At 37.6% G+C, this 15,794-nt stretch overlaps 1 protein-coding gene across 2 annotated transcripts in view; it reads left to right on the top strand.

Moving 5' to 3' along the window:
- Nucleotides 1–15,794, top strand: part of PLXNA2 (plexin A2) — a 459,753-nt gene that overhangs the window by 393,347 nt on the left and 50,612 nt on the right. For both annotated transcript variants that reach the window (XM_088153293.1, XM_088153294.1), the window contains exons 19-22: nt 1,450–1,593; nt 4,850–5,084; nt 7,996–8,138; nt 10,448–10,716. In XM_088153293.1, the coding sequence (XP_088009419.1) occupies nt 1,450–1,593; nt 4,850–5,084; nt 7,996–8,138; nt 10,448–10,716 (791 nt within the window). The remainder of the gene's footprint in view (nt 1–1,449; nt 1,594–4,849; nt 5,085–7,995; nt 8,139–10,447; nt 10,717–15,794) is intronic.

The raw sequence follows: 15,794 nt of genomic DNA, 5'->3' as shown, positions 1-15,794 counted from the left end.
TCTTATATATTTGCAGCCCAATATTTAACACACATATATAACTCAAGGTATTTGATGTATGTGTGGCAAGCTGCACCTTTCCCCCAGTTGCCTACATTCCCATTCCCAACAATACAAAGTACATTACAAATCTTTTTGTTTGACGTGTACTTCTATCATATAGGAGTTCACGACTGTAGGAATCTATGAGTTTATTCATCTCCACTATATATATCCAGGTTTTCCTTTGCATAATGTGTAAAATAGTCCATGACTAAACTCTGACCTATATAGCAAAGCAGAAGTTTAGTAAACTGGATCTAGCATCTACTTGTTAAGAACACTTAAAACATTTTAAATACTCTTACTGATATGCCACAAGTCTGCCAAACAATTTATTCCTTTCTTGTGAAGATAAATGTAATCACTTTGCACTTTTATTTGCTGGCATTTTACACTATCATATTTTGAAAACCAAACCTAAATCCACATCAGGTTTAAAGTCCAATATTATATTAACAATCTCTCACTCCGAGTATTCATCTTCTCTACTTTCACATTTTTAGTGCTGATGTGAAAAGTCTTATTTTTATACCTGATGTGTGACAACCTTGTGTATCACTGAAGCCTCAGTGAAGCCTAGAACCTTTTCTTTCATGTCGAACAATTGTTTCTCCTTTCCTAATGGAACATAATGCCAGTAGAATGGTAGAAGCTATGCCATGGGCTGAAGGGATAAACGTGTTCAGGTGGTTCCCTATTCACTTCTGAATTTATAGTTATGATCTGGATTGCTAGCATTTACTGTGAAATACAGCCTGGTTTTGATATTGTATACTTGACTGGGACAGCAGACATATTTTATCATGCTATGCCAGTCATGTGCCAGAGCAGCATTCATTTTAATCACAGGCAAGGAAAGACTAATTTTCTCCATCTTATTTTTCACTTTCTCAAGATTACTTCTAGCACTAGCTGCTGTTCCCATGAACTGCCCCTGATTTCTCAATTGCCTCTTAGCTGTCAGTTATGGTTACCTTGATTAAACAGCATACTGGTTTTGATATATGAATGGCAAAGAAATGGATAATGGTAAAGAGATAGCAGACATATTGCTAGTGGACTTCTCTGTATCCTAGTGTTAAGATGGTAGTTCCTGCCCCTTGGCTGTAAAAAATTTAATACTGAATCTCAGAAATTTGATACACACACAGACACACATCCAACAAGTATAAGCTCAAATGCATTAAAGACATAAATGGAAGTTGCGTCACACTCAGTTATATAATTGCTTATTCAATATGCATCACAATTACAGCTTTTGAAAAACAAGTATGCATCAATGTTTATGATGTTGTGTCACACAGATATTTAACATATGTGCCATAATGTTGGATATATGTTGAATCAGGGAAAAGCTGAGACATTAGCTAAAGCTTCATAAAACTTTGTCTTTTTTCTTTTCAATAGGGTAAAAATCTGTGCCCACCTGCTTCTGGTGGAGCAAAACTGAATTATACTGTTCTGATTGGAGAAACTCCCTGCACTGTCACCGTCTCTGAAACACAGTTACTTTGTGAGCCTCCAAATCTCACCGGGCAACACAAAGTTATGGTGAGCTTCAAGAATCATGATTTTCTCTCCGCCTTTTATCTTTTCTACCATTGAAGGTCAGAGTTCAATCTCTTTCTGCACTAGCTCTCATTCTGTCTTCAGGATGGAAACCAGGAGTGGAAAAAAAGATACAGGAGTGATTAAAAAGAAGAAGAAGAGAATCTTGAATATCAACAATTTTCTCAAAATTTAATGTCTTTATTTGCAGTCCTGAGTGTTTTTAATTGAGGGCCAGTGTAAAAATGGCCTAAATAAATGCATGAATCTGATCATATGATTGGGCCAAAGGGCCAATTCACTACAATTAATTTACACATGCAAATATACAATATCATAAAGAAATACCCACAGGAATAGAGAAAAGATGTTGAAGCTGTAAAGTATTTTAGCCATCATGTGCCTGTAATTTTGTGCATACATACGCATATATTATCCAAGCACACACTGACACAGCATGAATTTTGCATGAGGATATATAACAGTAATATCTAACTCTGAACTGCTCATTAGAAAATACAAAACCCTGCAGCTATCAAAAGACAAAAAGTGCCGTCACATCTTTGAGTCTAACTACTTTTATTGCAGCAAGGGGTTTTGTAGGCAGCAGAGCATCTCAGTGGGTGTTTAGGTCTCCAGCATATCTTATCTCAGTTCATACTAATGGAAGCTGCAGTTAAAGACAAGGTCAGCTTACTGCCAGTTCTGTAAGAGTATGTCTACACTGGATATTTTGCAGAACAAATGAGATATTTATTTGTGAGATTTATATCCTATCTTTTCTCCAATAACTTAGGGTGACAAACCCAGCAATTCCCCCATATTTTCTCTGTAACAGCAAATGTGAAGTAGGTTGGGCTGAAAGAGTGACCTGCTAAAAATCACCCAGTGAACCTTTTTTGGCTAACAGCAGACTAGAAGCTGAGTCTCTCCACTCTTACTTCAACACCTTAGCCACCACGTCACACTGACAAGGAAAAAAAAAGTTAGAAGTAGAAGAATTTTAGTAGTATCGACACAGACCTTTTGGGGGTGAGGGGGAGATCTCTTGACCCTTAAGCTATCCCGCACCAAAGATACCAAGAAATTCAAATGGTTTCACATTCTTACTGGCCCATTTTAATGAATGGCTCATATGCAGTTCTCTTCATATTTAGGAATGGTAGATATTTATGACAAATAAGAAAGTATGGTTTTAATGGGATTAAGAAGTAAAGTCTTTCCAAGCAGAGCTAAACCTCTGGTGATCTGTATTGGACATATCTGTATTGCTTCCTTGGCAATATGGAAGTGGATTGTTACGGCCGTCTACTGGAAAGTTTTTAAACCTCTAATTTGGGTTTGTGAATGAATAGACTTCAGTTCAATAGCTGGTCTTATTTATTTCAGTAAAAATGTCAGAACAGATGATGGCACAGCTGGCACTGAGGTTTGTTATAAGGATAGATCAGGGGTATACAGTTACTTGGTACTGAAGGTTGTGATATACCACACGTCCTGTACTTGCTTCAACACATATTCATTCATACCATGTACATTTAAATACCATGTACATTCAGTACAGTGTTACTGTGAGGGGCATACTCATCTTCTCCACAATGATTTTGTTGCAGATTGCTAGTTTCCTCTTTGCTATCAATATAGCCAAGAGCCATGGGTTAGATGGTTCCTTTAGAGGCACTTCTGGCATTGCACACTTGCAGGTGAATGGTTTTTTTTTTTTTAAGTTAGTGAGCTGTCTGCTTGTAAAGCTGTCAGAACTTTACAAGAACTGTCATTTTTTTAGAATCCACTTGAAGTCATTTCATATGCATCAAAAAGATGTACAGTGTAGTTGATTACACAAGATTTTTTTTTTTTTCCTGCCTTTGTCCCTGGTAATCTTGACTTTAGCAAAATACTAGTGTGAACATGCCTCGGGTTACTTTATAAAGCACATCATTTTTTTTCATAAATAAGAGTGGGAGTACAGGGAAATTAATGCAGCAGCATTCTCTATATAAGACACCATCATCTGTGCACAATATAAATGGAGATTAGACAGTCAGTCTCTGAAGAAGTTTAGCAGAGCTTGCATGATGCTTTGACTGCTGATAATTTTCTCCAAATTTACCTTCTGAACTGAATTGAATTGAAATATTACAAAAAAGTACTTTTATTATATCAAACTTCTCTTTTCATCAGATGAATCTAATGAAGCCAAAAGCAGTAATCAAGCCTACCTAGTGATATTTTAAAGTTTATACAATATTGCAGGGAATATAACAAATGTTACTGACTTACATACTCTCTACTGCAATAACACTATAGTTATTATCCTCTCCATTAGTATCAAAGTTTCTTAGAGACCATAGAATTATGTTCTGCAAAATATAACTCTATCAATTACTGCTCCATGAATATCTGCAGGGGTGTAAGGGGGACAAGTGACATTACATATATGACATCATTGCACAAAAGGCAAAAATTATGAAATCTGTGTCAGTCTTTACATCATTTGTACAATGATGTCATGATATATATGGTATTATAAGGGCTTGTACAAATCACCTATGAAGTGCTCTTCAGTTTATTCTTGGCAGCCCTACAATATCTCCCCCAATCTTGCCCTTCCATTGCTTCTTTCTTTTTTCCTTCCCTTCTCTACCTACCCTTTACATTCCTTTGTCAATGAAATTATCATTCTCTAATATCCATGGTTTATAAAAGAAAGCTGAAAGCTTAAGTTATGAAAGTCAAATGAAGAGATCATATAATCAAAGGAATGTGGGAGAATGTGCCTGGATACCAGATATATCATACCTCGAAGGCTTTTTGTGTTTCAAGAAGGATGTGACCTTTCTTTCTATGGGGATGCTATTTGCAAGGTCTTATCTGCAACTTAGCAAATGAATAGCTTTTTATTACTTTTAAAAGTGTATTTAGCATTTTGGGAATTATTTCCAGAACAGGAGTAATATGTCAGGCTCCAGTGCCTAAAACACACATTTCTTTTTTTAAAAAAATCAGCTACTGGACAGAAATTAACAGTTTTCATCCATGCATTAACTCCCAAGCAGATAAACAGAAAGACTTATATAGGACAATCATTCTTTTTCATTGCCAATCCTATTCCCAGCACTTCTTTCATCCTTACTAGCCCATTGTTAAGTTCTTTGTACAAATGTCACCTTTTCAAGTGAATGTTTTTATTCCAATTTAATATCTATACACACTGTGATGTAATCTTCTGATTGACTGCCATGTCTTTGATGGTTAGGTGCATGTAGGTGGCATCATCTTCTCACCTGGCTCAGTGAATGTGATCTCAGACAGCCTGCTGACTTTGCCAGCTATTGTCAGTATTGCAGCAGGAGGCAGTCTTCTTCTCATCATAGTCATCATTGTCCTCATTGCCTACAAGCGCAAGTCTCGTGAAAATGACCTCACTCTCAAGAGACTTCAGATGCAGATGGACAACCTAGAGTCTCGAGTAGCCCTTGAATGCAAAGAAGGTCAGTATTACTCCCAATTAATTTCAGATCAGATGTCCAATAAAATATGCAATCCATTCAGGCTTGGGACTACTCAGTTGAATTGTTTATGAGCTTCATTTGCATATGAAAGAGAGTGAGTCACGGAAATCAGTTTCAGGTGAGAGGAGCCATCAGAGAGATGAAGGCAGTACCTAAATTCTTAACCCAAATCCCTGCTGCCAATTTACTGTAAAAAGTCCAAAATATTATAATATGATAATAAAATGCAATGCATGACAAATGGCTGGTATGTTCATTTTGTTATCTCAAACTGATTATATCATCTGAGCTGATCAGTTCCTGTCCATTGTTGTAAAGTTAAGTTCTAAAGACCTACTGCTCTTCACCCTACCTTGGTTAGTCATAAAATAGGTACTGAAGAATGTTACTTCATGAATATATGCATACATAAACATGCATAATTTTGCCTATGCATGCACAACCACATGCGCATACACATACACGTGTGTGTAATGAAGAGCTGTTTAGCATCTCAGTCCTTCATTTAGTTCCTATTATCAGCTAAGTATAACATTGACAAATGGCCACGTCCATTAATTCCTTATTATCTTTTATCATCCCAGTAAAAGTTATTGCATAGTACATTTCTGTCTCAGTGTCATTGGCTCAAAGAATAAATTCATTTCAATCATTTTACTTAACCTATGTAAAACTTCATAAAGGCATGGGCACCACTTACATACTCGAGGTACCCCTCTTACTCAAAGGGATACAAATATTGCCAAGCTCCAGCATCACAAATTGCACAGAGGTGTCCCTACATTATTCCCATGTAGTGACAGTAAAAATTCCATGTGCTTACAGGAGCTTATCTTCAATTAGATTATTCTGACATAGACTTTCCAACTGATGAATGCAATTACAGAGGCTATGACCTAAGAAAAAACAAAGACCCGTGGTTTCATAATTATGTTATTTCATTACCTATTATTGCATCTAAAGAGACTCAGAGAAACACAGTAAGTACATGCCTCTTTCAAACTTGTAACTATATGCAGGTTTCACTTGAAAGGGTCTGACTGGCTACAGCAATCAAATAAATTACCTTGGAAGGAATACTGATATGATTATAGTAGCAACATGCGTACTCTTACTTTGGCTTAACTCTCCCTTCCCCATTTGAGTATAGTGGGAATTATTTCTAAGTAAAGATTCATTGGATGGAACATTTCATACCAAAAAACAAACAAACCCCATTCTCATTCCCATAAACATACATACCAAACTCTATCTGGTTTGCCTAACATAACTTTTCTCCATTCACTGAGTACATCTCCAATACTGAGCAGTCCAAGTCTAGTTTCCATGGTAACTGCCTTCTGCTTAACCTGTTTCCTTTGATCCAGTATGAATTTAACAGGGCTTGAGCCCCACATACAGCTGTCAAATAAACATTTGGTCAATCTCTCTCAAACACACATATAGTTGTAAAATGCCCTCTTTTGCAGCCAGAGAGGCTTGGAATTCTTTCCCATGAGTGTCTGTATGTGTTGGAAGGCAGGAACAAGTGTAGTGAATGCAGAGGCATCCTTTGCTTGACTAATGTGTGGAGAACAGGATTAGCACTTGATCCTATTTCAGCGAGATGTATAAAATTTGTCGGTGCCAGGTCATTAGGCCTGGCAATCTGTGGATCTTTTTCGGAAGGCATTTCATGGGGATGTTAAGGAAAGGCGGGACCCTTTGCAATGATCCAAGTGCTGCACAACTGAGCTGGAGCCAGGCTGTAAAATAATTTGTATGCCTAGGTGTAAAAATCAAGAAGTTTAGAACATTAAATGCTGTTACAGCCACCTGGCTGGCAGAAAAGAAAACAGAAAGCAGATCACCTGGTTGAAGTGCAGATAGCATAAAGTAAAGGCAGATAGAAGGTAAATTGGGCTGAGTGATTTGCCATAGATCAGCACAGACTGAAAAGTCTCAATTATTTAAGTATAGCATCAAACAAAAGTTCCCTTTTGCCTATTGCTTTTTTCTCTATGAATTTGCTGAAACAGCTCTTCTAGATATTGGAATGTGCCACCACCTCTTGATGAATTAGATAGTGTGACTCATGTACACATTTTACACAAGATTAAAGAATGCAAACAAACATCTTTGGGTAGATTCTCACATTCAGCACAGCAAGATTTCAACATTCCCTTTAGCATGTTAATTTTCATGGTGCTATGATGTCTCCAGCACAATATATTAGACTGGGTGAAATGTGATAACTGCCATGTGTGCACAGTATTTGTACAGATCTTCATCCTGAGAAGAAGAGGAAGAGATTGGACAAGTGCTACACGCGTGCTATCCTTACACACTTTGCCCTAGTGTTCCAGCTGGACTATATCAGTTTCCATGCTCTCCCACTATGTACGTCAGGAGCACCTTCTGTTAGGCATGTGAATCTTGTTGCAGTTTTGTATCTCAATTCAAAAGCATAATTTTCTTCCCTGACCCTGGATAAGCTATAAAGCAGGGGGATAGTTCCCTTCTGCTAGCTACATCAAAAGGACATGAGGAATAGAGGGGGTAGAGTAAGTGAGAGAGGAAAAAAGCCACACAAACTGATTTAAAAATAGGATCTTTATTTTTATCTAGTGCCTTCCAAGGCATTTTCAGTGCCTACATACAAGGTGTGAACAGAATACAAATTAGCAAGCGTGTTTTGTTTCAGCATCTGTTCTTTGCATTGTGCTCTTTCCCTCTCCTACTGAGGAAGTAGCTCCCTGCTTCAGGGCAAGTCCTGGTGACACAGAGAGGTCTGGAGTAAACGAGCTTCCTGAGTTGGCTCATTTATAGTCCTTGATGGTTTGTACCTCAGCCTCCATTCCCAGAGCTTCTCTCTTGATTGCCTGTCTTTCTCACTCCCTTTCCCTAATAGCTTTTGCAGAGCTTCAGACAGACATCAATGAGTTAACCAGTGACCTGGACCGCTCAGGGATCCCGTATCTTGATTATCGCACATATGCCATGAGAGTCCTCTTCCCTGGCATTGAAGATCACCCTGTCCTGCGTGAACTAGAGGTAATGGAGTAGCTGTACATTCTCTCTTCTCAGTCTCATCAGGTAACTGGTGATGTTGTTCCCCAGGTCCCTTCTGAGAAGCTCGATTAAAACCCACACAGCTGTGAAAGCACCTTTCTGCCTCCCACGCTGAATCCTATTAGAAGTGCTGGGATAAGCACAATGAACACTGACATTCATTATAACATAAGCCTTGCATTTTATATATTTTACACACAGTTTGTTTCCTTTTGATTGCTTTTGTGTAGCTGCTGCCCTAACATTTTTTTTCCCCTTCTCTATTGCTAAAACTCCATGACTAGTCCTCCATGACCAACAGCAAAAAAGCTGCATTTATTATTGAGGACTGCTTGAATTCTCTTTGAATTCTCCCTTTGTCAAAAAAAGCCAAAGGGGACCTTGGGAACCCATTCTCTGGTTCGCCAAGGGGAATAAGCCTCCCATTTTGCAAAGGAGCTTTTCTACATCTTGTCCTCCACTTGGCAAAGCTTTTGTGCAAGAGAAAGACCTTGGTCACATCACTTCAGCTTTGTCTATATTGTATGCTGAGTTTACTAAGTCTATCACCAGACATCCCAGTTTTGAGTTTTTTCTCATGTTGTTAAAGCAACTGCAGGAGCAGATGGGACCCATTATTCTGTAGGAAAATGCTGCTGCTGACATTTGACCATGGAAAAACAATGAAGGGGAAACTCTATCAGAAACATTTTTGCACATTCATTGCAAACACTGCATGTGTGAGAGTAATAACAGGGGAATACCCATGCTTCAATAAGCCACGAGGTGCCCTGTGAAAATAGTTTTTCGTTTTTGCTGCTGATAGCTCCTAAAGAGACATTTCCCATTTCACTGCTTTCTTGGTCTGAAAAGCTAGAGCGCCTTCCTTTCTTCAGCTAGAAGCTGGAGCTCCTTACTTTCTTTCTTCAACTAAAGGAAGGTGCTCTACCTTCTTTGGGCTATATAGCTTGCAAAGAAGTGATGCCTCATGGTAGAAAGAATGCATAGTCTGCATTCTTATAAGAGAATTACAGTATCCTACCTATTGCTGGTTAATATATGGTTTATTATAGGAAGTCCTTCTTTAGGGCTGTAATTAAAATAAACTGGGCAGGTACTGTTTGTAACTCAAGTGGTAATATGTGATCCAAGGCTAGAGGATCAAAACTTAAGTGAAAAAAACACTGATATATACTTAGTTTAGTAAATGCACTTCACTTTTTTTCTTTCCTACTTTTGCAAAGATTGAGCTTTTTTATATATTTTAAAATGATTTAGGTTGCCATCGGATGAAGTTCACTGCTTCCCCTAATTTTCTTAATGTACATAGTAAGAGGAAATTCACTGAATTATTTGCATGGGTGTATCAGGGTTATACCTGGGAATACTTGCATTTACATCATCCATCACCTCTTGCTTTCTCTTGTATGTGTTAGAAAATATCAAATAAAACTGATTTTGCCATTCCCCCAAAAGCTATGATAATGATGAATGTGTCACCATTTCCACGGCTGCTTAGTTATGTAGTATGATAACTTGAAAATGTAAGTCAGTGAAAACTTGGAAAAGAATTACATATACTGCTTTATTATTTTGTTTTATAAAGTATTGCTTACATCTAGGATTATCAGAAAAGCCTGTGTGTGTGTGTGTTAGAGCCTCACAATGGAGCAAAAGTCTAAATCAGTACCTTGCCTATGTGAATGTCACTTTTGGGCAGCAGCTCACAACTCAAGTGTATTTTGTTTTAAACTTGGAATACAGACAATATAACATCGTAAGAAACATTACTTCTTATAATGAATCTCAAGAACACTCTTCCAATTTTTAATTAATTTAATTGAATAAAATTTGTAAGCAAGCATAAAAGAGAACATAAAAAGAATTTAAAAATATAATACAAGTGAATAAACAAGGGAATTTTAAATGTCAAGGAGGTTATAGTTTTCTAATATATCATTAATTAGTTGTAAATAGTTAAATATATTTCATATATTATGTCATATTAAAAGATTAAGAGTCAGTATTAAACTAAAAGTGAATACATATCAAGAATGATGATGAACACAATATAAATCACTGAATGGAATTATAGCTATAATAAATCCAGTTCATATTACTAAGAATCTAATCTGATTTAGGTATCTCATAAAATTGAGATATTGATTCTATGCGTGGATGAACTCAAATTTTGGATGTAGTCCCAATTCATGTATTATATATTACAATCTAAAAATGGTTTCCAGTTTGATTTGACATTTGTGCCAGATTTAATTTTAGGGTACAAAAGTAACCCTCTTGCAATTTTATAGGTTCAAGGGAATGGACAGCAGAATGTTGAAAAAGCCCTGAAGCTCTTTGCCCAGCTACTCAACAATAAGGTCTTTTTGTTGACATTTATCCGTACCCTGGAATTACAGAGAAGTTTCTCCATGCGTGACCGTGGCAATGTGGCTTCCCTCATCATGACAGGACTTCAGGGAAAGCTAGAATATGCCACTGATGTCCTGAAGCAGTTGCTGTCTGACCTGATTGAGAAGAACCTGGAGAACAAAAACCACCCCAAGCTGCTCCTGCGCAGGTAAGAGTGGAAAATTTGGAACCTTGCATATAGGAAGACTGTAGTTTCAGAGCAAAAGTGGTCTTTTACACAAGCGTGAGTTTTAGGGGTGAGGATATGACTGCTTCCTCAGATTCGTTTATCAAGCATAACTGTGAAAGGGCACCAAGTTCTGCAAGACCCTATGAGGTTACTATTCCAATTTGCATCTAGGAAATCTGGTGCCTTAGTTAAAATGCTTGATATTCCTGCCACTGTTCTTCTTTCCCACTGACTGCTCAGAAATTAGCATTTGATTTGTTGTTTTTGTTGACCAAGCAGAGATAGAGGATGGGACTTCAACTGTGCATTTAATTTCAGAGTGAGCAGAGGCAGAGCAAAGCAATAGTAGCAACTTATATTAGAGCTGACCAGCAGGAAACAGACAGGTGTTGGTTAAGCTAGAAAACTCACCTGTTCATCTCCTGTCAAGAGTTCATACTATGGGCCATTTTCCTGTTTGGCAGACATGTAACACTAGAACATAAATAAAAGAACTTATTTACATAAATAACTAACAAATTCTGTGTTAGTTTAACTTAATTAGCATTCCCATTCAAAAGATCTATGCTAATTTATCTGCTAATCAGTGAATCATAATACCATGCCAGTTCCTATGTGATGTCACATTTTATGATACTACACTAATATAATTAGTGTTGGGCCAGAAAAGTGTAGTAATTAATTATAAGTTCAGATATGGGCTATTCTTGGTATTCGGGAAGTATTTGGATTGTGCACAATCCAAATAATTCTTGTAATATTTAGTAATGTAAGCCTTTATAAGATATCTACACATACAGGGTCTGTAAGGGAAAGCTTTCAAACAAACAACTGAGCATCTGTTGAGTTCCGTGATTCAAGAACTATTCTTGCTATATATTGTACTCAGGGCCAGCTTTATGCTAAGGCCCAATAAACACTGACCTATGGTACCAAAGCTTAGGGGGCACCAATGCTGCCCTTCCTTCTGAATCATTCTAAAAATGCAAATCTTTATGTCATTAGGGAGCTGGTGCCCTCAGTCAATGTGGCCTAGGGGTGTCGTACACTCTTGAGCTGGCACTGATTCTATTGTATATAGCATCTGTGAGAGCCAATGTGATATAATGGTTAAGCTGCTGGACAGGAGGGGGGGGGGGTCCTAGATTCTAGTCCTCCCTTAGGCCTAGAAGTTGCCTGGGTGACTTTGGGCCAGTCATTCTCTCTCGGACCTAGACTGGAAAGTTGAAAAACTTCTGTATACCAGTCTGCACTGGACCTGTATGGTTAATTATAGTCTATAACTTTCAATGAAGATGCCTTCATCCTGCAGTGGCTTGATTTGAGCTGATCATTATATAGTATTTGTGATTATATAGACAAACATCTCATATTTTTATACATACACACACACACACACACACAGGCATCCTGTAGGAAGGATCATGTTTGGGCACTGTGCAAGTAATATGTGTAATTTTTAGTTATTGAAACAACTGAATACATCTTTAGATAGTGGTACTTTGTTAAACTTTTATGTGTAACTAAATATTGGAGATTGAATATTTGCCATTGAGTCCATGTTGAATCTTCACAATCGCATAGATTTTTTTCCATGACCGGGTTTTTCCCTAACCTGGTCCTTCAGCTCTTCCAACTGCACCCCCATTGCCACTGTAACAAGTCTATCCACCTTACTATCTTCTACTCTTTCTTTCCACCTTTCCTAACATTACAGCCTTCTCCAGAGAGCTAGATCTTCGCTTAATGATTCCAAAGTAGGATAATTTGAGCCTCGACATTTTTGCCCTGAGTGAGAACTCTGGATTGACTTGTTCAATGATACATTGGCTTGTTTTCTTGGTTGACCAGGGTATTCTCAGGAGTCTTCTCCAACATCAAACTTCAAAAGCATCAATATTCTTCCTGTCTTGCTTCTTCAAAGTCCAACTTTCACTTCAGTTGAGTGTCACAGGGAATACCCTGGCTTGCACAATTCTGATCTTTGTAGGTATAGACACATCAAGGCATTTGAATATCTTTTCCAAGGCTTTCATGGCTGCTCTATCAAGTGCTAGTCTGTGGTATATTTCTTGACTGCTGATTCCTTTAAAGTTGATGGTTGATCCTAAAAGGCAGAACCTATCCACCACTTCAATACCTTCATTGTCAATTCTGAGGCTCATTGTTCTATCTGATATCATTAGCTTGGTCTTCTTTATATTTAATTATAGTCTCATTTTTTCATTGTGCTCCCTGCCCTTTATTGCTAGGGCTTGCAGATCCTTTGCATTTTCAGCTATCAGGATAATGTCCTCAGCATAGCTCAGCTTATTGATGTTTCTTCCTCCAATTTTAAAACCACACTCATGTTCTTCCAATCCAGATTCCCTTAATATATATTCAGCATATAGGTTGAATAAAAAAGGGGAGAGTATACAGCTTTGTCTCATTTCTTGGCCAACCTGGATCCAGTCTGTTTCAGCATGTTATGTCCATACAGCAGCTTCCTGTATATACGTTTCTCATGAGGACAATGAGAATGTTCTGGGATTCCCATTTTTCTGAGCACTTTCCACAGCTTGACATGATCAACACAAATATTGGATATTAATCTGCCCTAATTATGGTATACCTGAAATTCCTGAGAATTTGAAGGAGGCAATCTATTCAGAGGGGAATATGTTTTTCAATCCACAATCATTTCTGATTGAGAACTTTAATTATCACATATCTATATAAATACAAACAAAAATGTGTTTTTTCAATCCCTGTGATCAGACAATAAAGGGTAAGGAATTCTCAATCTAGTAAAAAACACCATATTCCCATGGGACTTTCTGCTTTTGCAATTGCTGTTTCATACCACCTTTGGTGTCTTAGAAACTGAGCTGGAGATCCTTACAAGAGCTTTTCACCTGACCTGCACCAGAAAGTTCTTGGAGGTTCTCTGTTGTCAAGGAGCAGCTCCACAAGGGGTGACCCTAGGTGACAGTAATAAGTAAGAATATGTGGTGGAGGTTTTGACAGTTTGACAATTTAAATGCATTGTTCAGCTTCAGCAGCCTGACCCTGACCTGCAAGAACATTAGCCATATTATTCTACATTTTCCAGATGTCAGTTTTTTATTCCCAGGTCATTCCATCTCTACCTTACCTGATACGTTGGTAAGGGTCTACCTTCCACCACCACTACCACCCTCGCAAAAACTAGTTATTATGAATGGACAAGTAATGAAAGAAGCCAATTAGGTCGTGCTGATCTTTTTTTTTTTTTTAATACGACCTTACATGCATGGATTTCAGCATACCCAATCCTTGCAGGCCATTGAGAATATATTTTAAACCTTGTATTTTTGTCAAACAAAAGGGCTATATATTGTAAAGTCATTGTAGGTGGTATAATGTATATGTGGAAAGTTGCCCAGTTTCTCTTTTCCCCCTCAACCTTCTGTCTGAATACAATCTTATGGGAAATGTTAGAAACAGGCAACTAACATTGTTTTTTTATCAATATATAGCCTGATAGCTCCATACCTGTACCTATAGTGATCCCCATTTTAATTTGTAAGGCAGCAGTAGAAAAGAGAAAAAGTCCTATAAAATGTATGGGGTATTGTGTGTTGCTATAGCTCTTCTTTGCTATTCAAGAGGAAAGTATTGGAGGCAATCATTTTCTTTATCAAATTGAAGATCTTGATGTAACCACCCATGAAATTATACAATAAAATTAACATCTTGTTACCAGGGACAGGAATGGGAAATGAACTGGCTGTTCAAGGCCTCTGATGGAGAGTAGCATTTTTCTTCAAGCCAGAAGCTCTGTATAGCACAACTGGGACATTATGCTACATTGGCCACTGAGCCTTAAGGCAAGGCACTTCTAGAGCATATGAGATGAATACCTTACTTTCCAAGATGCAGGTCTTTTTTCCCACATAGGAGGGTAAAAACACAAAAGAACCATCCGTCTCAGCAATGCCATGAAGGGCCTTAGGTCACAGACATATTCAGACACTTGTCCCTACTCCCTATGGCCACCAATTCCACATTTCCTCAGCCTACTTCATCTTCTGTTAGGACTGTCAAAAGGAAGGGAACAAGATGAAGGACAAGCATACAGGAAAATACGTTTCCTCAGGAATTAGGAATGGACAGGAGATTAATCTGAGGGGAGATTCAGGTCAAGGATTCAGTACACCTAATTTATCTGAATCTCTGAAGGAACATAGTCCTTATGACAAAGCCATTTCATGTTATGTTATGTTTCTTTGGTTTGCTTCACATAAAATAATAGCACATAAGCTAATTTTCCCAGTCAGCAATAAAGTTTCAGATTTCTATCCGAGAAGAGATAACCCCAAAAGACAGACTTTGCTCAGTACATGTAATTCCTATTACTCCAAGGAAAGTTTCCTCAGGCATATTTTTAAAAGTCCATTTGCCAGAGCAGTGTCCATGTGCTTTGTAATATTCCACAGATTTGCCTCAGTATGTTCTTGTGTCTTTGAAGTCTGCTCATACTGTGATATGAGAAAGATACAAATGGCAGTAAACAGAGCAAATGTTAGCATTATTGCTTCATAATATTCTTATTCATTCTAATAAACTAAGTTTGGGCAAGAGAGAAGGATTTCAGTGCACGTCCAGGAATTGTAGAATTAAACAGATGGTGTATGTAAGAATATTGTATGTGCTATAAAAGGATTCTGCATTAGGAGTAAGTTCCAAGTTTACATTTTGAAACTGCATTATAGTGTTTATGAATAGCGTTTACTATGGCCATCCATAGTAAAATAACATTCATAAACACTATAATAGTTCATAATAGGAACACTAAAGCCTATTCTATTTTAGACTTTTTTCCAAATATAAGAATAAGTGCTCCTATTTCCTATTTGATGCTTTAACACTAACTCTGGAATTGAAGAAAAGTTCCCAAATAGAAAGATACAATGTAGAATCAAGACATAGTCTTATTGTGACATTGCTTACTCTGCAACTCTGCTAGGTTTGCCTTTTCTGTCTGCCATGTGAATGAATCAGTGATGTGAGTGGGCCAACAACAGAGGAATAAA

The sequence above is a fragment of the Python bivittatus genome, unplaced genomic scaffold, assembly GCF_059951505.1.
Source record: "Python bivittatus isolate LINGU-HERP-01145 unplaced genomic scaffold, Pbiv_v1 ctg000700_np1212, whole genome shotgun sequence".
Lineage (NCBI taxonomy): Eukaryota > Metazoa > Chordata > Lepidosauria > Squamata > Pythonidae > Python > Python bivittatus.
This window is presented reverse-complemented; position numbering and strand designations above follow the sequence as displayed.